The 21,736-nt window shown below is 47.2% G+C and overlaps 1 protein-coding gene across 9 annotated transcripts in view; it reads left to right on the top strand.

The window, feature by feature from the left end:
* Positions 1 to 21,736, top strand: part of ZMAT4 (zinc finger matrin-type 4) — a 353,108-nt gene that overhangs the window by 4,239 nt on the left and 327,133 nt on the right. Inside the window, exons 1-2 of one of the 9 annotated variants that reach the window (XM_077849308.1) lie at positions 1,285 to 1,561; positions 7,811 to 8,044. The exons of 3 other annotated variants lie outside the window; for them this stretch is intronic. Coding sequence is in view for 4 of the 6 variants with exons in the window: in XM_077849301.1 (XP_077705427.1) it covers positions 16,679 to 16,701 (23 nt within the window). In the remaining 2 variants the exon portion in view is untranslated. Of the gene's footprint in view, positions 1 to 1,284; positions 1,562 to 2,313; positions 2,435 to 7,810; positions 8,045 to 16,495; positions 16,702 to 21,736 lie in introns of those variants that run through there. 5 more of the 9 variants (XM_077849302.1, XM_077849305.1, XM_077849301.1 and 2 more) reach the window with 5 other exon arrangements.

Here is a 21,736-nt window from a genome sequence, read left to right as displayed (position 1 = left end):
GGCACGATAGAACTCCAGAAGGACTCGGAGCTTATGGAGCCTACTCCAATGCGGGCCACGGAGCTCAGTGATGCTCAGAGCTAGAATCCGTAAAGGCAGGTCAGAGGGATGGTGGATGCTCTGCCACAAGAAAAATAGGCTGAGGGGTGATGTAATAACTGGTTTTGGTTTAGGAGGGGATGTTATATGGAGGATGGCGACCAGCTGTTCTCCATCTCCAGTAGGATTGAACGAGAGAAAATAGACAGAAATTGCAGCAGATGGACTTAGATTAGGTATGAGGAAGAATTTTCCGTCAGCAAGAGTTGTTAAAAAGGGAAGGTTGTAGAGCCTCCGTGATGATCTTTAGGAAATGGATAAGCAGAAGATTCAGCTGGAGGAGGAGGCGGAGCGCTGAGAGGAGACTGTGGGAGGGGCTGTCTGGTCCAGGAATCCTGGCCCTTTACTGGGACAGCCCTTTGTGGCTTCTCAGAAACCTCACCCCTGTTCTGGGGCTATCAGAGTGACTGGGAGCCAAAGTTCCTGGGACAGCAGGAAGGGGTGTAGGCATCCTGCATGGCCCCCTCCCCGCATACTGTCTCAACCGGCAGGGCCTGTCTGCTGCGTGAGGCCCTCCCTTTAAGTCTAATCTCTCATTTCCAGATGTGGCAAAGAGGCCCAGAGAGGCAGCGGGCCTTGGTGTCCTCACACACTGACCAGATGGCAGAGACAGGACCGGAATCAAGGTCCTCTATCCTTTGAGTCAGTGTTATTTGCTTTGTAGCTCATTTTTTCTCCAGCTTCCAAATTGAATAGACCATTTACTTTTTCTGGGCTCCTAATTTTTCTCTAACCAAATGGTGGAGACAGGGACACGTGCATTTGAGCAGTGTTTATTGAGTGCCCTGTACTAGCACCATATACCGGGCTCCACCTCCCCTGATTCATACAGCAGGCTCTTCAGCCTCAGTGATTGGGAAGGGCTGCTGCAAGGGCCAGGGCTGGCGGAGTGCCTGCCAGAAATTGGAGCAGAAAAGATTGGATGGGGTATAGTGGGAGGAGCAGCAGGAGGTGTGATGTGAGAAATATTATTTAATCTGAATCTTGAGGAGCTGAGAGACTTGAGGCATATAGTTCTAGCATCTTGTTGGATAAATGAAATGAGATGTCCGCAGCAAGCACAGGATCTGGATGAGGCCCTGAAATCACCCATTACCTGGGCAAAACAAAACAGAATTTGGAATTTTCATTCAGCTTCTCACTTCTGAGAGAAGCCTCTACAATGTGGGGCTGTAATGCCACATTCCTTTCAGCCAGACTTGATTCTGTTACCGGGCAGACGCATCTCCTGGGCGCGCTTGGAGCCCTGTGGGTGGTGGGGAGCCTTCGGGGAGGCCCCAGGAAGGTGCACACTGCGGCCAGGGGCTGGGCTATCTTGGGTCCTGGAGGCTGGCTCCCTGGGGGGCCAGGGGAGCAGTGGGGTGCTGCTGTCTGACTGGCAGCCCTGGGATGAAAACTCCCTCACACTCTTGAGAATGAGGCAGAGGCTGTGCCGGCTTTGCCTTGCAGGGGTTTGAGCCAGGTAAGGAGCAAGATGAGTTGGTGAGTTGAGCACCACCCGATAAATTCCTAATGAAGCGCATGTGTGTAGTCGCTGAGTGAAAGGGAAAGCGCCAGGGCAGTCCCTCTGCGGGGCTAGCTCGAGGTTGGCAGGGGCTGCCCAGTACCCCGTCTCTGTGCCCAGTGCTGAGGGCGGCCCTGGGGAGTCCATCGGAAACGGGACAGGTGGGGTCCCTGTCCAGCCGGACCCTGTCTAGGGAAGAGTGTCGGCTCCTGGGGCAGCCAGGTGGGTGGGTATCTGAGGAGCCCAGGGGAAGAGCACCCCGTGGGCACAGGGGGCCGGGCTGCCTGGATTGTGAGACAGGCTAGGAGGGTGGAGGGGTTTGGGTAAACTGAGGGGGGGCGCAGCCCAGGAAAGGACAGAAAGGACTGCTGAGCCTGTCCTGGAAGGTGAAAGAGCCCAGGTCCCTAGAGAGGACCTCGAGGAAACAGATGGGCAAGCTCACCTGGGGCAGCCTCGTGTCAACCCTGCTGCCACTGTTCCTCTCCATGCAGCAGGACACTCAGCTGGCTTCACACGCCTGCCTGGGACTTCAGCGGCACAGACCGCGCTAGGACACAGTCAGGTGTGGTGGGCACGGTGGTCGTACATCCTAGAATGCAGGGCACACACAGTTCCTCTTGCTTAGTATGGCCAGAGGGGGCCTCTTGGAGAGAGCAGCCCCTGACAGAGACCTGAGAACTAAATAAGATCCACCCCCTCTCCCCGCCCAGGTGGATGGGGAGGGGCAAGAAGGAGGGCAGCCACCCTGGCAGGCCTCAGAAGCTTGAAGCAGTGCAGTGTGTCAGAGCACTATGAGTAATACTTGGGTGTTGCTGCGTCTGAGCACATGAGGTATGCTTTTGGGGGGTGCAGGAGAGAGAGGGAGTGGGAGTGTACCCAGGTAGGGAAGGACCAGCTGGCCGAATGGAGGAGCAGAAGGGTTTTAGGTAGGAAGAGGCAGTCCCATTTGCATTTAGGACAAACGAGTGGTGGTGGAATGGTGGGTGGCATTGAGGTCTGGGGGGGCCAGCCTGGGATATGGAGGCTGGTCCTGAAGTAATTTGCTGCCATCCAGGTGAGCAGTGATGAGGGCCTGAAGAAGACCCTGGCAATGGAAGGGGAGGAGACAGCACCGAAGGGTGATGCTTTGACTTCCTAAGTTATCCTCAATTGGGCAAAAATGAGGAGGAATTTTTCATCTTCTGGAGAAGCTGACAGGTGACAAGGAAAGGTCATACCGGTGGATGAGAGACAGAGAGCAGTGCCCCCCACTGAAGACAGGATGGGGGCAAATGGGTTTCAGTCACAGGAAAAGGATATAAGCTAGACATTAGCATTAATGCCTTAATGGAGCGATTGTTAAACACGAGGACAGGGTCAGCAAAGATGGCTATGAACTAATTCTCTTCCCCATGGAGTATTAAAAAAAATCAGTCTGTCTCCTGATGGAAAAGTAGGCAGAGGATGTGAATAGATAGTTCAAACAAAGAGAAAAAGCATGCAAATGTCCAGAAAAAGGTATACAAGCACACAACCTCTGTAATAATTAGAACATTGCATTAGAAACAAGATATCATTATCCACCTACCAGATGAGCAAAAATGAAAACGATACACCCTGTGTTGATATGAATGCCGGGATGCGGACATTTGCAGACTTAGCTGGTGGGAAGATCATTTGCAAACACGAGAGACATGTCTCAAAAATATACCCTCTAAACCAGCAAGCAATTCCTCTTCTAGGAATTTATCCTACGGAAATAATCAGAGCTGTGCAAAATAGTTCTAATCAAGGATATTCCTTTCAGCATTATTCATTATAACAAAACATTGTATGGGGGGATTAATTAAATCTAATATGGCTCATCCATCAAATGGAAAGCAGGGAAGCTATTAAAAGTACATTGATAATATATAAGAATATGAGAAATTGCTAATAACATATATTAAGTGAATAAAGGTTTAAAAGTAAATAGAGTAGAAATACAATTTTATAAAAAAAATGCATACGGTCATGAAAAATAGAACGGAATATGATAAAGCAGAGTGATAATGGTGGTTATCTCTTGTTTTAGGAAACACCTGATTCTTTTATTAAAATTTTCTCTATATTTTACAGCGAATGTATTGTTTACACATCAGAAAAACATGCTCTTTAAATCGGTTATTCAAACCATAAACGTGAGCAGGGACTATACATGTAGCGACGTGTCAGGCACTGTGGGGCTCCTTAAACTTCATGAGGCAGCTGCCTAGGTGCATTGGGTGAGGTCAGCCACGTGCACCCCAGGAAGTGCAGCATGGGCTACCCTGCTCAAAGTTGGCTGGAGAGTTTGCAGGTGCAGGATATCTGTGCCAGGAATGGTGACCACTGGCAGTGACGACCTTGCTCCCTCCTCCTCCCCCCTCTCCCTTCCACACACATCCCCAGCCTTGTCCCTATGGTGTTCAGACCTTACTTAGCCTTTAGATGGTGCATTTACGTGCTTCACACACACCTGCAGATGCCCTAAGTGGAGAGGTTGAAGCTCAGAGAGGCTCTGACTTGGTCAGGGTCAGGGTCACAGATCTAGTGAGTGGCAGAGATCGGGGACAAGGAACGTGGGCATCAGAGCCTAAAGTGGGCTGTTGTGTAGAGCTGCCTTTTTTTTTTTAAGGTTTTATTTATTTATTTATTTATTTATTTATTTATTTATTTATTTATTCATGAAAGAGAGAGAGAGAGAGAGAGAGAGAAAGGGAGCAAGCAGAGACACAGGCAGAGGGAGAAGCAGGCTCCATGCAGGGAGCCTGACGTGGGACTAGATCCCGGGACTCTGGGATCATCCCCTGGGCCGAAGGCAGGGGCTAAACCGCTGAGCCACCCAGGGATCCCCAGAGCTTCTGGTGCTAGTGAGGACAGCTGGCAGGTTTCCAGCAGGAAGGTGTGGAGCAACCTTCCCAGAAGCCATGCCTTATGCTTAATTCACTTATTAATTAAGGTTGAGGGAATGCACCGACAGCTCCCGACAGCTGTCATATTTAGAGGAGCGACTTTGGGTGCAGAGGATCTCCAGCGGTGCCCTCCTGGTTTTGCTTCCTGACATAGTGCCTCATTTGTGGCTGGTTTTCCAGAGTGCTTTTGCTTCCCATGGTGCTTTCCTTTGTTGCATAGACTCCGGGTAGCCTGAGAGTCTCGCCTTCTGTGCAAGTCACAGCTGGCTGGCTCCGTGGTGTGTCCAGGCTATGTGGGGGCTCCGAGGCACTTTCCTTCAGCGGGGCAGGTGGCCGCTCTGAGGGGCACATCCTTGGGCTTTCACAGGCTTCACCGGGAAAAGTGGAGAGGCCTGCTGGAAAGTCGGCCTGGATGAGGAGTGGTGTGGGCCATGTGGCTGATTTGCTGCTCTGTTTATTTTAATACTAATGCACATGTGTATGGTGTTTTGTATTTGCAAGCCTCAGAGGTGGATGGGGCAGGCATCTTTATCCCCATTGTGCACAGGAGGAAAGTGATACTCGGAAAGGCAAATCCCCTTGCCTCAGGTCGTATGGGCAGTAGGCAGAAGAGCCAGCATGGAACAAACCAGATTTTCTGCCCGCAGACACCACCCTACCTTGTAATCAACAGGGGCTTCTTGGTGGCCACATGTCCTGGCTGCAGCAGGGTGGGGCAAGCACCTGTGTGGCCCTGGCAGGTTCTTGATGAGTTAGTTGACACTAGCACACATTGAGGTGATGTCTGGAACACGGGTGCATTCAGCTGAGTCCTGCTGTGAGGCTGAATCCAGGAAGTGTTGAAAAAAGTGGATGCCAGTGAGAGAGAATCTGGTCACAGAAGGCTCTGGAGGCATGGGGTCCTAAGCTGTGAAGGATGAGGCTGATTTGGATAGAGGAAGGATCTTCTTGGTGTGAGTGGCTATCCAGAGCCAAGAGCTAGCACGCAATACTGGGGGCCACAGAGGGGTCCTGTGGTCGGTCAGGAACTGATGGGAGAGGTGCCTTGCATGTCCCCTACGCCAGGCTTTGCTTTGATTTCAGAATCTCTCACTCCTGTGTAATGAGCTCGGGCCATGCTGCTGGGAGGGGTGAGGGAATGGGTTGGGGTTCTCCTGAGGAGTCCCTCCTTTTTTTTTTTTTTTTTTAAGATTTTATTTATTTATTCATGAGAGACACACACAGAGAGAGAGAGAGGCAGAGACACAGGCAGAGGGAGAAGCAGGCTCCCTGCAGGGAGCCTGACATGGGACTCGATCCCGGGACTCCAAGATCAGGCCCTGGGCCGAAGGCAGTGCTAAACCGCTGAGCCACCCAGGGATCCCCAGAGCCCCCCCTTCTTGCTGCCTGTCTTGGCTTTGCTCCTGCAGAAAGCGACGTTGCCCTGTAGGGTCCCAGAAGACAGGAGGGGGTGTTGGGATGCCAGTCCTCCCCTGCCTGCCTGGAACTTAGGGTCTTCAGAATGTGAGGAGAGGAAGGAAAAGTTATGAGCCAAAAGGAAAAGAAAGAAAAAGAGAGTAGAATGGGGAGTAGGTAGGGAACTCAAGAGGGATGTTCACTAGCACACTGAAAAAGCAGAGGCATAACCTCTTTCTAAATTGTAGATTTTTTTTTTTAAGTGTGATGAGGCACAAAAAAGAAGAGGAGAAAGAGTCTGAGACTACCTTTATTTTCAAATTTCTAAACATTTGGTTGTCAGCCTCATTTTACCAAGGAACCTGAGGCTATGGTATGGGTAACACACCTGGTGAGTGGCGGATTGCAGCCTGGTGCTGTCCCTGTGCCATGCCCTGTGGCTCCCCCTTTCCAGGTTCCCGCCTGCTGACTGAGGTAGGGGGTGCTACAGAAGAGTAGGAATGGGGCTCCCTCTGTCTGCAGAGCAGCCCCTTGTCTAATTCTCCATCCTGCCTCCTAACGTCCTGCAGGAGGCTCTGCAGACAGGTATGGGGAGTAGCTGGTGGGCAGGCCCCTTGTCGCTGGGGACCAGGTTACTTGTCCATTCCCTGGGACAGGTTGGTGAGGGATGCTATAGGCTATAGGGCTGGGAGAGCTTGAGGGTGGCCCTGCTCTTTGATTTCATCATGATGGAAGTGATGGGCTTCTCTCCCTCATCCTTCAGTTTTCTGAATAGGGATGTGAGTTTTTGAAATGTTATGTGTTCATTTATTCATTGCTCAAAGTATTGATAATTGATCATCACAGTTCTAAGATTTTAGGATGCAGTAGTGGACAAAACTGACCCAGTCCCCATCCTTCCAGAGATGATATTCCAGTGAGGGGAGACAGATGGCAAACAAATCAATCAATATGTAGGAAGGCCAATATGTGAAATGGGGAAAAACAAAGCAGAGCAAGGCAGTGGGGGAGAGTGTGTGGAGAGGGTGTGTCCAGCAGGGTCTCAGTGAGAGAGTAACGCTGGAGCAGAGACCCAGGGCTGTGGAGGGTGAACCATGCGGATGTTTGGGGTAAGGGCAGTCCAGGCCAGGAGAGGCCCTGAAGCTGGAGACATTTGTGGTGTCAGATGTAGCCATGAGGCCAAGGGGGGCTTCATCAAATCCTTGGTAAGTTTTTAGTAAAGGGGTAACAGGGTGTATGATTTAAACAGGTCACTCAGGCCATATGTTGCATACCCTGAGGGCATGCAGGAGAGTCATATGAAGGCAATGATCCTGGTGGAGGGGGCTGGGGGTGGTGGTGGCTTGGATTAGTGTTAACAGTGGGGGGTGTGGGACAGTCAGATTTTGGATATATTTTAAAGGTAGAACCAGTGGGATTTCATGATAGATTGAATGTAGGGTTTGAGAGAAAGAGGGTTCAAAGATGAATTCCAAGGCTTTTGGCATGAGATAGAAAAGTCTGGGGAAGGAATAAATTGGAGGAAACAGGAGGTGAGAATTTTGTTTGGGGAGATATTAGACATCTACATGAAATGCCTGCTAGTCAATTGGGTTATAAGTCTAGAGTTCAGAGATGACGTTGAGAAGACGTTTATGCTAGAGAAAAATCTTGGGAGCTGTGAGTGTATTGATACTATTTAAAGTATGGGGTCAGATGAGGTAACCTCAAGAATGAGTAGAGAGAGGAGGTACAGAGACTGAATTCTGGCAACCCCAGGACTTGTAGATCTAGAAGAGGAATTGGTGAATTTTTGTTGAAAAGCCAGATAGTAAACATTTTAAACTTTCCTCACAAAAGCAGCCAGAGACAACATGTAAATGTTCGAGTGTGGCTGGGTTCAGTAAAACTGTCTTTACAGAATCAGGCAGCTGGCCAGTGGGCCTTGTTTGCTGGCCTTTGTTCTAAGATGTGAAGATGAACCAGCAAAGGAGACTGAGGAGCGGCCCCTGAGATAAGGTTGCCTCAGAAACTAAGTGAAGCATCATCAAGGAGGGTGTGATCAGCAGATCACATAGTGCCGGCGTGTGACGAAGGTGTGGATTGAGAACCAGACATTAACAGGAAGGCCGCCAGCGAGCTGCTGGTGTGTGAGGTGAGGGCCTTGGAGGGGTTGGTGGAGAGGTGTTGGAGATAGCTCGTGTAAACAATCTATGGAGGAGTGGGGTGTGTGTGCTTGAAATGGGGAAAATCCCAGGATGTGTGTGTACGGTGGAAACAGTCCAGTCAAGAGCACAAAGGTGATGCAGGAGAAGCAGGTGAGGACTGCCGCAGCCCTGGTCTGGAAGGAGGGAGGGAGGGAGAGGCTCGGATCCAGAATGAGGTAGGGGTGGCTCGGCTGGCGGTGTGGACAGCCAGGGGAGGGAAGGGCAGCCATGGTCACAAGGCAGTTGGCTGGGTGGGTGGGTAGGGGTGTTGTGGGACGGGTGGCGGCCAGAGTGGGGACTCTCTCCTGTTGCTTCATTTTCTCAATGACTGGAAGGGAGATCAAGAGCTCTGATGTGGGGAGGGGACCTTGGGCAAGGGCTGTGGAGACAGATGCCCCCTGAGCACAGGAGGAGGGGATCGGGAGATAAGGACAGAGGGTCTGAGTTTCTAAATCAAAATTAAAAGGTTTGTGCCGATGCTACCACTTGAGCTTCCCACTGTAATAGGGCCCCTGTAAATTCTGAAGAATTATGACTGAATTAATAAGGCCAAGATGAGGGTGTGGATTCAAAGTCCTCAAAAAATAGTCTCAGATTCCCTCAGGCCTGGAGCTGCCTACCCAGGTGGCTCTTGTGGCTGTATTTTTTTTGTTAATTGAGGTATAAGTGACATATAACATTGTATTAGTTTCAGGTGTACAACATAATGATTTGATATATGAATATACTGCAACATGATCACCACAGTAAGTCTAGTTAAATCCATCACTATGCATAGTTACTTTTTTTTTTTTTTTTTTGGTACGATTGTATTTTGAGGAAATGGACTTGCTCACTGGAATTACAATCCCTCCTCTGAGATCAGACAGTTGTGCTAGGTGAGAGAGACTACTGGCCTGGGGTTGGGCCAGTTAGGGAAGGCCCACTGCATTTTTCTCTTTCTTCTCCTAAAGCTTTTTTTTATTTGAGACTCCTTACTTATTTTTTTTACATCTTTTCTGAGGCAGGAGAGAGGAGGGAATGGGAGGAAGATTCCTCTCCCTGATTTTTACCTAATATTGTCCTGGAGAGAGAAGGGACCTACCCAAGGTCCTTGATCTGAATGTGGGGTGAAACCCATAAAGTGGGGGCCAAACCCTCTGGTGTCTTCCTCTCTGATGCCCGAGGACAAAGGGAGGAAAGATGGAGAGGCCGCCTCCTGGAGAAGTCCCTACAGTTTGGGAAGAGGGACCTGTTCATATAGACTGGGAAGAAGTAGAACACCTCCTTAGTTGTAGTTAGAGGCCTGTAGGGAGAAAGCAAGCAAAATGGGCCAGGGAACAAGTGGGATTGGTAGAAGGACACTGATTTGGTGGCTTTAGGAAAGAGAACAATGCATGATGAGAGATGCAGCAGAGAAGCTGAGCAGATGCTGACCTTGGAGACTGCGCTGGGTCTGCGATGCACCATCAATGCGGCCCCAGGAGGGACGTGACCTTGCACAAAACCCGTGTGTATAGGATATGTGACTATACCAGGCCCCTCCGTGCTTTGGAGAGGATGCTCTTCTTCTTGGATGGCAGGGGTCCCAAACCCTGTGCTCACTTAGGGAACGAGGTTGTTTGTGGGAGCGATAACGGCAGTAAGGAGTTTGTGTTTCGGGGCTACCAGGCAGGAGGACACATCCAACTTTTCTCCAAATCTTATTTCCGGTGGTCTTTCTGAGATGAAGCAGAGAAAATGGAAGTGCAGAGGTGTAAGGACCCGGAGTTTATCCAAACCCAAGTTATCTCCACAGGCCTGGCTCAGAGAGTCCATGTGGCTGCTCCAAACCTTTGTTTCCCCAGCTCTCAAATACCTGGTGATACCCATCTCATAGATTTGTTGTAGGGATTAAGTGGAGTACTGGCTAAAAAGTATCCAGCGTAGTGCCTATAACATAGCAAGTGTGCAAGAATCTGTAGGAATACAGGGTGACAACGGTGCGAGTGGAAGGGTGGCTTCTCTTCTAAGGATGGGCCAGGATGGGTCAGGCTCATGGGCTAGGGTGGGCAGGAGCCAGGTCATGGATTCCATGTGGTTCTGTGGCAGTAGCCATCTTAGAGTGATTAGTAAAAAGGTTGGAATACTGTTTCTGAATTTCAGAGCTCAGGAGCTTCTTCCGAAATATTGCTGGTCAAGGTACCAGGGAGGAACAATATAGGATTGCCAAATAGTGCCATGCTTTCAAAAAAGAAATCTTGGGAAACAAACTCTGAAAGCTGCAAGAACCATACTATTCAGAGAGATTTAAAGGGAACCTAAAATCCCTGCAATGCTTAGAACAGCAGGAGCATAGATTTCTCACACTAATCAAGTGATTTGTGGGAAAATCCTATCCATCTCCCTAACCTGAGCTGAATCAAGCAAATGATGGCTGCAAGTTGCGGAGTGAGCTCCGAGGCAGGCGAAAGGCTGGTATATGACCCTGCAGAACTTTCCTGCAGCATGAATTCCAGGCAAGCAGGTAACTAGGTGGTTCCCAAGGAGGGGAGCCCCCTTAGCCAGCTCCCTTTCAGCTGTCCGAGCGGGACTGTTTGCAGGGTAGGCGGGTGTCTCTGACATGGGAGCTCTCTGTCAGCAGATATTCCTGTCTCTGCATAGGGAGAACACTTCTTGCTCTGCCTCCTACAAGGAAAGGAATGGATGCTCTGATAGGATGCGCCCCTGTGAGGGCTGTGTTTTCAAACCCTTGCATGCCATCTGGTTCCATGCGGTTGATATTGAGGATCACTTTTTTGACTGTGAATGTATATTTCTCAGTCTAGGTTTAGTTAAATTCCAGGGCATTCTGAGTAATCTCTAGAGGGCTTAGGTGAAGCCAGTTTAAACTTTTTTGCAACGTAGAGAGGAGACACTTGATGTGTCACACTTGACGTGTGGGGAGATGGGTAGGTGGCTGGGTTGGGCTGAGGAAGGAGAGGTTGGGGGTGATGTGTGAATCTTGGCACAAGCTTATAGTGTCAAAACATCCAAAATGCTGAAGGCTGTTTTTCTACACAGAAAAATAAATTCACTAGAGTTCAGAGAAAGAGAAATACAGTGGCTACAGACACAGAAAAATGTTTGATTCTATGACTAATCAGTAGAGTAGAATGGTTAGGCAGATGGGGTTCTGGAGTCAGGCTCTGGTCCTGGCTCCAAAATTTAGCTGTTTGACCTTGTGAAGGATCATTCAGTTGGGCCTCAGTTTTTCTCTCTGTGGCGGGAGGAGGAGAGGGCCTGCCTTGCCAGGATGCCATGTGGCAGTGACGTAAAGTCCGGTTGAGCTCTTACCACTGATAACAGTGCCAATAATAACAATAATAGAAGTGCTAATTAAAATGGAAATGAGATGCCATTTTTCCAGCTATAAAATTACTGAAGGTTAAAAATGACATTGCTCAGTGTCATGGAGATATGATAGAATGGTATAAAGTCCTATTATTAGAACTGTAATTGGTGCAACCTTTCTGGTAAGCATGATTTTGGGGAGTTCTGTACTTTAGATCTACTTCTAAGATTCTATCCTAAGGAAACGATCAGAGATGCAAGGAAGCTTGTGTCTATAAAAGTGTACACTGTGGTGCTCTTAACTTTTCTGAAACACTGGAATCAACTTTTCCCCCACAGCAGGGAACTAGTTAAAGAAACTATGGTACATCCATACAGTGGAGTAGTAGGCAGCCAAATAAAATAAAAATATTTGAAGAATGTTAGTGCCATGTCCATTAAGCTGTAGGTTAAATATCTTCTAAACTGCCTGATGAAATACAGTACCCCGAGATGCTAACAGAAATTCTCACCAGATTATGGATGATTTCTGTTTTCCTTTTTATATTTTCTTCTGCAGCTCTAAATATCTCACAGTGAGCTTTTATTAATTTTTTATAGTAAAAGTAATAAAAAATGATGGAAAGATATCCAGTAGCCTGAGTGGATTAGGTGTTTGCTGTCTCCGGGAAGTATTTCTCTGGGGATCAGGCCTGTTGTGGATCCTTGGAAGCTTGCTAAGAGGCTGTGTAGGGATCCTTCTCTTCCCCTTCCCCAATGCAGAAGCACCAGGTGTTTTCTAGCTAAAAACAAACATTTAGAAAAGTGGAAGCAGATGCAGGTATGTTGTGAAGAGAGCACTAAGCAGAGGGGATAGCCTGCCCTGGTTTGCTCTCAGCCCTGAAATCCATTAGCTTCCTGGGAGCCACAGATGGTGACAACCCACATATCTAGTCATTCCCAAAGCCATAGCCAGACTGGAACCTGCTGCCCTCTTTCCTTATGGTTGTCGCTGGGAAACTAGGAAGAAGGATCTTCAAACAGCAGCCCTGCCCACATAATGCTTCTAGAACACGGGGGCCGAAGATGCCAGGGACGAATGTAGGAAAACACTTGGCAGCGGCAGCGGGTCCAGGGCAGAGGCGTCTCACAGGACACAGTGGTCCCCAAGTCTGGGCCATGTTAGAGGGCCGTCTCCCCTATGGTACCTATATCTTCCCGCATGTTGAAGGATGGAGCATCTGAACAGGATGTTTGCAAATTTTATAATTCATTAAGTGTACTGATGGAACGGACTGTTTAATAGAAATAATTCTTTTATTCAACAAATAACTTTTGAGGATATGTAATGTGTCAAGACTGGGGTTAGGTGCTGGGTATTCCCTGGTGAGTAAAGCAGAGACCTCAACTTCTATGGAATTTACTCTCTCCTATGCATTGGACAATTTAGTTCTGATATATATCTTTCAAAATCTGGAATTTTTTTTTTTTAATATATTGGTTTTGCTTAAAGTAGGACACTGTCGCTTTAGGTCTGCAAAATATTGTAGAAATAGTGATTTTTTTTTTCTCTTAGTGCAGATGTCCCGAATGTTATATAAGTTTAAATATTTTTCTTTAATTCATCCTTATGACATCTCTGCGAGTTGGGGCAGGGAGGGGGTGCCACCCGCCTTCCAGTGAGGGGCGTGAAGGGATGTTTTTGGCTCTAACTTTGGCCCTGCTGGGAACGTCAGCGCAGCTGCTGACTTGAGTTCAATGAGGCTGCTTCTCTTCATTGCCTGCTGGTGGCCACTGGCCACTTGGCGGCCCGTCGCTGAGGCAGTGTGTGTTCTCTGCCCTCTGGAAACCACTCGTTCACCTGGGAGCTTTTTTAAACTTGAGAATACAATGACTATTGTGTAATTTTTTTCATTACACTGAGCACCAGAATAAGGTTCCCGAAGATCCTCTGAGGTATAGGATTATGTTTAGCAAATGTAATTGTAACTTTTGTAAAGCTGCAGCCTTCTGCTGTATAATATGTTGTGACTTAGGTTTTTCCTCTCTGCTTTGGAATGCACCCAGATGTTTTCTTCTTTTAAAGATCTGACATGGCCATGGCCGGCTCTATAAATAGTACCAAACATCAGCTATAATGCCGGCATGATGCCGATTTTTTTTCCTGCCACCCACTGAAAGTCTTGGGAGAAAAATCTCTCTCTCTCTCTCTCTTTCTCTACAGGCGCATGCGCGCGAGCACACACACACACACACACACACACACAGTTATATTTAGACATAAGTAAAAACCCTGAATGTGTTCAAACACACATGTATTCTGTTTCTTTTGTTTTTTAGGAATTAGGTAAAAAGGAGTTAAAGAGCTTTCAGCAACAACAGAAAACAAAATGACTTTCCCAAGTCTCTATGATTTCCAGGCAGAGTACTCAATTAAATTACTCCCTGTCACCAAAACTCCCAGTCCAATGAGAGGACAGCTCTATTAGTAACTAATCCTACCAGGCTTCCTGGGCATAAAAGATGAAAAGATTGTTTTTATAAATTCCTGGGGATTTTTAATAGTTGTAGAAAGAGTCTCTAATGGTTGTTTTAGTTTGCTAGGATTATGGGAACAAAGTACCATAGACTGAGTGGCTTAAGCAACAGAAATTTCGTGTCTCACAGGTGGAAAGGCTGGAAGTCCTCTGGGTACTTCCTCAGGGATTGAGGGAAGGAACTGTTCTAGGTTGCTCTCCTTGGCTGGTAAATGACCATCGTTTTCCCTGTGTCTCTTCAACTTGTCTTTCTACTACATGTTCATCACTGTGTCCAAATCTCCCCCTTTTTTATAAAGGTACCAGTCGTGCTGGATTAGAGCCTACCCTGATGACCTCACTTTAGCTTGATTACCTCTGTGAAGACCCTGTCTCTAAATAAGGTCAGGCTCTGAGGAGCTGTGCATTAGAAGTTCAAATATAAATTTTCTGGAGGAGGAGACACAATTCAACCCACAACAATAATCTTTTAGGTTATACTTGTACATCTGGGAACAACTTTCCTTAAACCATCCAAGACTGATAATAGTTCTTCCCCTCTTCCCTCACTGAGGAATGGGTTTCCACTTCTCATATTATTTTCAAATTTAACTTTACTTACCCAATCTACCTACTACTGTAGCCAAACTCATTTCCTCTTCTGGGGTATGAAAGGGAGGACAGCTGGTCACCAGCCTTGATCTAGTGGCTTAGTAGCCATCTTGAAGGATGTGACATTTTCTCTTCTCTTTCTCCCTCACATCTTGGCCTTCCTGCAGCCTGACCAGTGGGATCCTATAAGGAATGTCTTGGGGGAGGTCCTGTCCTTTTCCAGTTGGGTGCCCTTGAGTACTGTGGGCAGGCTTGGCACCATTGAGGGGAGTGGGGAGCAGACAGGACAGAGAAGAGCTCATCTATATTTAGCTCCCAGCCTAGCTGTCTTCTGGGGCCCAAGCCCTGACTGCCACTTCTCATACCCTCCTCTACACCCGGTGAAGACACCATATAACACACACAGAGCACCTGTTTCCCCATTGTTCTTCTTAACTCAGAAATCCCATAGGTAATAGCTAGTATTTTTACTGCCAGTGGAGGGCTGCAAGCACCGATGTGCTATTACTGTAGTTAATACTTTTCAGACACATGCTCATTCATTTCTTTCTAATGGGCTGCGAGCACCAATATGCTGTATTGTGCTTAATACTTTTCAGACACATGCTCATTAGCTATTTCTTTTTAACCTGTTCCCTTGTGTGAACCAAATTTACATGCTCCTTGGTCTCATGCTCAGTGTTTCATGTCCTTATACCCATAGTCATCACACCCAAGGGGATGGTATAGGGCAGAGGCAAGACTTTGACTCACGGATGCCTTTGTACTGAGGGTACCTGCCTGGACAAGAGATTTTATGTGTCCTCTCATGGGTGACACTTGGACAGGGAGCCAGGGGGTGAGATATGTTTGCTCAGGAAGAATCTAGAGTTATTCTAGGGAGAGCTAGAGACCTGAAGTACAGGGACAGAGCCTGGTGTGGCTGAGAAGAAAACATTTAGTTTCATTCCTGGCTGTCCTGCTACTTTCCTAGATGCTGCAGGTGGATATAGTGGCCAGGTCCAGAGACAAGCACACAAACACATTCGGCATATGGAGGATCAGCAGGTATATATTATTTTTTCTGAGTGCTTTCATCTGCCCTGCTCCTGAAATTCTGAATAGTACAGATGGAAAATCCAGTAGAGGGCACCCGGGTGGCTCAGCGGTTTGGCGCCGCCTTCAGCCCAGGGCGTGATCCTGGAGACCAGGGATTGAGTCCTGTGTTGGGCTCCCTGCATGGAGCCTGCTTCTTCCTCTGCCTGTGTCTCTGCCTCTCTCTCTCTCTCTCTCTCTCTCTCTCTCTGTCTCTATGAATAAATAAATAAATAAATCTTAAAAAAAAAAGAAAATCCAGTAGAAAAATGGGAACAAGGGGAGACATTTTTTTCTTCTGTTGAATTATGAATACAGACACCACACCACCTTCTTTGCTTCTTTGGTTTTCCTACCAAGATAAGCCATGTCAGAAGTGACACCTGTTGCAGCCAGTCAGGGCAGACCAAGAGTTATAATTAGGGGATGCCTTGGGCCGCTGATCAGATACAAGCACTAAAGAAGTTCCAGTAGCAAAAAGTCATTCATGTGCAAAAGTGTAAACATTAAGAAATTGTGTTTAAATTAGATATGCTTCGCTGCCCTGGGAAGGGTGCAGAGAACAAATGCCAAAAGTAAAGCAGACTTTTATAATGTTGCCTGGGAGTGGGAATGAAGGGAAAGCTTAGGAAAGCTCCATCTCATTAGCTTGGGGGTGGGGAGCATTCTTTTCTGGGGGTGTCAGCCACGTCTGGGAGATTTAGATTTAGCAGATGGATCATTCTAACCACACAGCAGGAAACTGCTAGGTGTGTACTGGAGTTTACTGCACTTGGGAGGTCCTGGTATATGTTACACCCATTCTTTTACTTTACCAGTACCTTCCACCCCCATCATCTTGAGGTGAGCCCAGAATGTATCTCTTGCTCTCTCAGAGGTTCTTTTCTTCAAGAGAATGCCAAGAGATGCTGATCTTAGCAGCTGGATGTGATGGATGTACTGTTACAGATGCCACAGTGGCCCACATCAGTTCTGCTTCTTGAAGAGCACCTAAACATAGGCATTAAATGTGACATTTCCTGAGTGTTCAGGAGTGTGTCAAGGCCACAGAGGTGAAGGCTTTGGCCCTGCCCACAAGCTGCAGTAGATGAGGAGACAGACGTACGTCACATGACCGGAGAAGAAGGAAGAAGGTACCCACTAGTACCTCAGTGGGTACTAGAGGGTACAGTGAACATGCAGAAGAAGGTGACATTGGGTGGTGGCCACAGAAGGCTGCAAGTATAAGTACAAGGAAGGGCTGAGCTAGGGCTTGTTTGGTCTTAGGAAGTCAAGGAGAGGGAAGAAGCTAGGGCCTCAGGCTAGGAGGGTGGTGTGAGCAGAGGCCCCCACACAGGTATGAATGTGGCAGGTGAGATGAAAAGGGGAATGACCTGAGGTCTCTTGGCCACCAGCCTGTGAGGGTTGATGATGCTTTGCAGAACAGTCCTAGTTTGTGTTTCTATAAAGCAGAAGTGGTGAAGGGAGAAGACATTTCTAGCTCCTCGTAGAGTCCCTGGCAACTGCCATCAGCAAGCCTTTTCTCTGGCCAGCAAGGCTGTGGCTTTGTTCTACGCAGTTCTCCACCACCTCCCTGCACACTGTGTGCACACTGGCTCTCCTCTAGATGCCCTCTGTTGGCCCGCTATCTGAACTGGCCCTCTGTACCAGAATGCCTCCCCTCAACTGTACAGGTTCAAATCCTACCCCATCCTTCAAGGTTCAGTTCCAATGTCATGTCCTCCATGGAAACTGCCCTATCTCTCCTCTCCTGTCCCTAGTCTAAAGGATGACTCTGAGTATAGTCACTTTTGTGTACTTCTCTTAAATGCTCTTACTATTTCCTAGTTAATATTGATTGAATACTATGTACTATTCTCTGTACCTTGGATAAATCAATGAATAAATTAAAAACTTCTGCTCTCACTGAGTTTATGTTCTAGCTGGAGAAAACAGATAATAATACAAATGATACATAAGTAGAATTATATAAAATGTTAGAAGGTGATAACATAGAAAAAAAAAGGAAAATTCAGTCATATGTAGAACATAAGAAATAGTGAAAGGGACTATAAGGGAAAGGAGGGGAACTGAATGGAAAAAGTTAGAGAGGGAGACAAACCATGAGAGACTCCTAACTCTGAGAAACAAACAAAGTGTTGAGGAAGGGGAGGTGGGCAGAGGGTTGGGGCAACTGGGTGACAGGCCCTGAGGAGGGCAGTTGATGGGAGGAGCACTGGATTTTTTTTTTTTTTAAAGATTTTATTTATTTATTCATGAGAGACAGAAAGAGAGAGAGAGAGAGAGAGAGAGAGAGAGAGAGAGAGAGGCAGAGACACAGGCAGAGGGAGAAGCAGGCTCCATGCAGGGAGCCCAATGTGGGACTCGATCCTGGGACTCCTGGATCACACCTTGGGCCAAAGGCAGACGCTAAACCGCTGAGCCACCCAGGGATCCCAACTGGGTGTTATACTATATGTCAGCAAATTGAATTTAAATTAAAAAAACGTTTTTTTTTAAAAAAGGAAAGCAGAATACAGGGAAATGGAGAGGGGTTGGGAATGCTGACCTAGGGGGAATGGCATCAGGTTATAATTTTAAGTAGGGTAGCCTATAAATAGTTCTCCTGAAGAGGGTTACATGTGTAAAGACTTGGGCCAAGGTCCTGAGGTTGAAGCATACCTGATATGTGTTCAAGCAACAGCGAGGCCGATATTGTTGTATAGTCTGAGAAACGGAGAGAGAAGGGAAGGAGGTCAGAGAAGAGTGTGAGTGTTGGGGGGAGGGACATCATATAGGGCCTTGTAAACCAATTTTAAGGACTCACAGAGATAAGCAGGATTTTGAGCACAAGAGTGATATGATCAAGATTTATTGTTTAAGACTCACGCTAGATGCTGTCTTCAGAATAGACCAAAGACAGGGAAAGGTGGAGGTGGAGACCAGTCAAGAGGTTACAGCAATGGTCTGTGTAGCCTGTCCTAGGGAGGGGGCAATAAGAAAATGGTCAGAGACTTTGTATATTTTGAATTTTATTTTTAATGAGTGGCTTGTGATAGAGGTAAGAAGGAAAGGAACCAAGAATGATTGCAAGGATTTTGGCTGGAGCAGTTGGAAGGCTGGAGTTGCCATTGCAGGTGATAGGACAGGCTGTGAGAAGGGGCAGTGGGCAACTGAGGAGTGTTTGAACTGGTCCTCCTGGGCTGGAAACTACGTAGGAGTAGGTACACCGTATGAGGTACTTTGTGGTCTTCTTAGGGACTCGGGAATTGTACTTGATGGGTGTATCATATACCAGGGCTGTTAGGATTGCAAAAAATTCCTGCTTTGGGAGGACAAGTTAATTTTTTAGGGATCGTTTAGATCAGATCCCTATGTCTGGCTGCTTCCCCAGCTGGGCATTTTTGCCTCTTTGACATCATCCAGAGGTTTAGTGACAGGTCTCCAGCAGAGAAGAGATAGTTTGGTGAGGATTTGACCTTAGGTGGGGTAATCTCCTGAGCCACCAGGACACTTGATCTAGGTGCAGAATGTTTTGTTGGAACTAATCTTTTCTCTCCCAGTCATTATCACACCTAATGAAAATGATTAATTGGTGTTAATTAGTATGCCAACAGAGTGTGAGTCCCGTTAAAAACTAAATGTTCCTTTTGGATTCTGGAGAGACTGGAATGGGGGTGAGGAGGATAAGGAGAGTGTGTTTGGCTTTACATATAGCCCCGTGCTGCAGAGATTTCTGGTCAGAATCCTACTTTGTTAGTAGAGAGATTTGGCTGGAAGCATACCCAGGCCAACTCAGGGGTTACTTTGTTAAAAATATTCCTAGTGGGGTTGTATGAGTAATTAGAATTGTTGACATTGAACCTGCTTATGTTTATGTCATTGGAAGAGCAGACTCTTCACCCACAGGTACTTATTGAACATCTACTCAGTGCCAGCCATCATGCCAGTCACGGGGAAAAATAAAGATAACTGACACACTGTCCTTTCTTTAACTCTCAGTCTATTCGAAAAGGCAGATGTGTAAACAGGGATACGTGGAGTGGAGTCTTAGAGGAAGTAGAGGTCAGTTAGTCAGAGCCAGAGGGGCTTTCTAGAGAAGATGGCAATTGAGTTGTGTGGAGAAGGATGATGTAGAGTGGTTCTGGCGGATGAAACAGGAGGCTGTTACAGGCAAGCAGGAACAGTGTGATGGGAAATGAGGTTGAAGAGGCAGGTCTGGCCGTAAAGAGCCTTTTAGGCTCTTAGAACAAGAAATTTGGACTTTATCCAATAAGCAACAGGTAGATATTAAAGGTTTTTAAGCAGAGGAATGACGTAATTACATTAATGACTGGGTCCCTAGAGTGTCATGATGGAGAGGTGGGATTCTAGAGTCAGAGAGATGAAAGGCTTTTATGATAGTCCAGGCCAAAAGTGATGATGACCTAGATTAAGGCATTAATGGTGAAGACCACTTGGAAAGGCATTGGTACCTTACTGTAACTAGGTTACTTTTGATTCTTAAAACTCCTCTATAATGATAGTGACATTTACTAAGAGTTGGGCACTTTCCTCACTTAATCTTTCCAATGACCCCATAAGGTAGGTACTGTTAAGAATGGGTATGTGAAAAAAAAAATGGTATGTGAAGGAAACTGAGACACAGATTTGGATAAGCTGCCCAAGATCTCCCACAACCAGGGATTTCACAATCCATGCCCTTAACCATATCACTATTACTACCTAAAGGATAGGTAAAATCATCCCATTTCATGGATGAAGGGATAAGGAAAACAGAGGGGTCTCTGGGGAATGAGGAGAATGGAAGAGTCTAAGACAGCCTTGTTTGGGGATTCTCAGATATAGGGAAATATGAAAATCCTGTCAACAGGTGTGAGTTTTCTATAAGGGGTAGTGTCTGGGGTAGCAGGTAAAGAGAAGAAAACACATGTGAGTGTGTTCCAGTAGGGAAAGAACCTTTGACATGAGAAAATACAGTTCAATTGTCACCCTGTCACCAACTCCCTTCACCTTTTCCTCCTCTGGTGTGGGAGCAGTCAGTATGGGGTGGGAGTGGAATGCCCTCCTGTGAGCTTCTCTTACTCGATTAATATTAACCACCTGACTCTTCAAGTGTCTGAGGGTGGAACTGAGGTTGTCAAAGTGGAATTGACGTCATCAAGAACAACGCAAGTCGAAAACAGTAGGGAGGGCTCTACAAGGTCGCGTTTCCTAACTCCCAGTGCTGCTTAAACTAGTTGAAGAGCTTCTGAGCCTCCTTTGGGGGGACCTTGTTTGACCTGTTTCTTGTCTCTGGATCTTCCAAGTGACGGAGGGCTCTCTGTGTGGGCCTGCCTTTGTCACTAGTCACTGGATGACTTGGCTTTCTCATCAAGAAAAGCTGAGGGCAGCAGCCTCTTGGGGAGAAAGTGTTCTGTCTGAGTATGGCTGCAGGAGCTTCCTCTTCTAGATCTGTGGACCGTTTGGGGGCCCGTCACCCCCCGAAGCAGAAGCAAGGGGCTAGCCATTGATCCTACTCTGCTGCAGGAGGGAATCCCAGCAGAGGCCACCAGGAAGGCTGCTGTTGATTTGGAAATACCTACCCGGTGACAGGGAAAGGTCAGAGCGACAGCTTTCAGCGACTCATTTGCATCTTGGATGATGTTCTAAAATAGCTTATTTCTGAGAGCCATTAAATACTGATAAGTGGGCATTTTTGTAGACAGAAAAACAAATAAGGAGCGACATTAACATTATCTTTTCTGTGCACATGTGCGTGTGCATCCAAGGAAGACTGATTTGGGGCTGGGGTTGCCAGTCAGGTGACACTGGGGCTTTCTGAGACGGGCGAAGGCAACACATCCCTCAAGGCTGTGGCTGCCCCTTCCTCTTCCCTGACGATTCTTCATCTAAATCTCTTTGTCACCTTGCATGGAGGATTTTTTTTTAACCTCTCAGGGCTTCAGAGACTGAGGTTTATTGGTACTGACAGCCCCTGATTATTTAAAATCCTGGAGGCCACGATTTCTGCTGTGCTGGTCCACAGAGAGTTCAGCTGGCCAACCCCTGCTGACCGCCCCAATAGTTCATGCTCTAAGGGCCACATGGAAGAGAAAAACCTCCCTTTAAATTCTAAAATAGCTAACAAAAACTAAAAACAAGCCTGTCCCCTGCACTCCTCCCTGCCACTGCCAACCGGCAGTACTT

The sequence above is a fragment of the Canis aureus genome, chromosome 15 (genome assembly GCF_053574225.1).
Source record: "Canis aureus isolate CA01 chromosome 15, VMU_Caureus_v.1.0, whole genome shotgun sequence".
Classification (NCBI taxonomy): domain Eukaryota; kingdom Metazoa; phylum Chordata; class Mammalia; order Carnivora; family Canidae; genus Canis; species Canis aureus.
The sequence above is the reverse complement of the archived record's forward strand: the minus strand, read 5'-3'. Positions and strand labels throughout refer to the sequence as shown.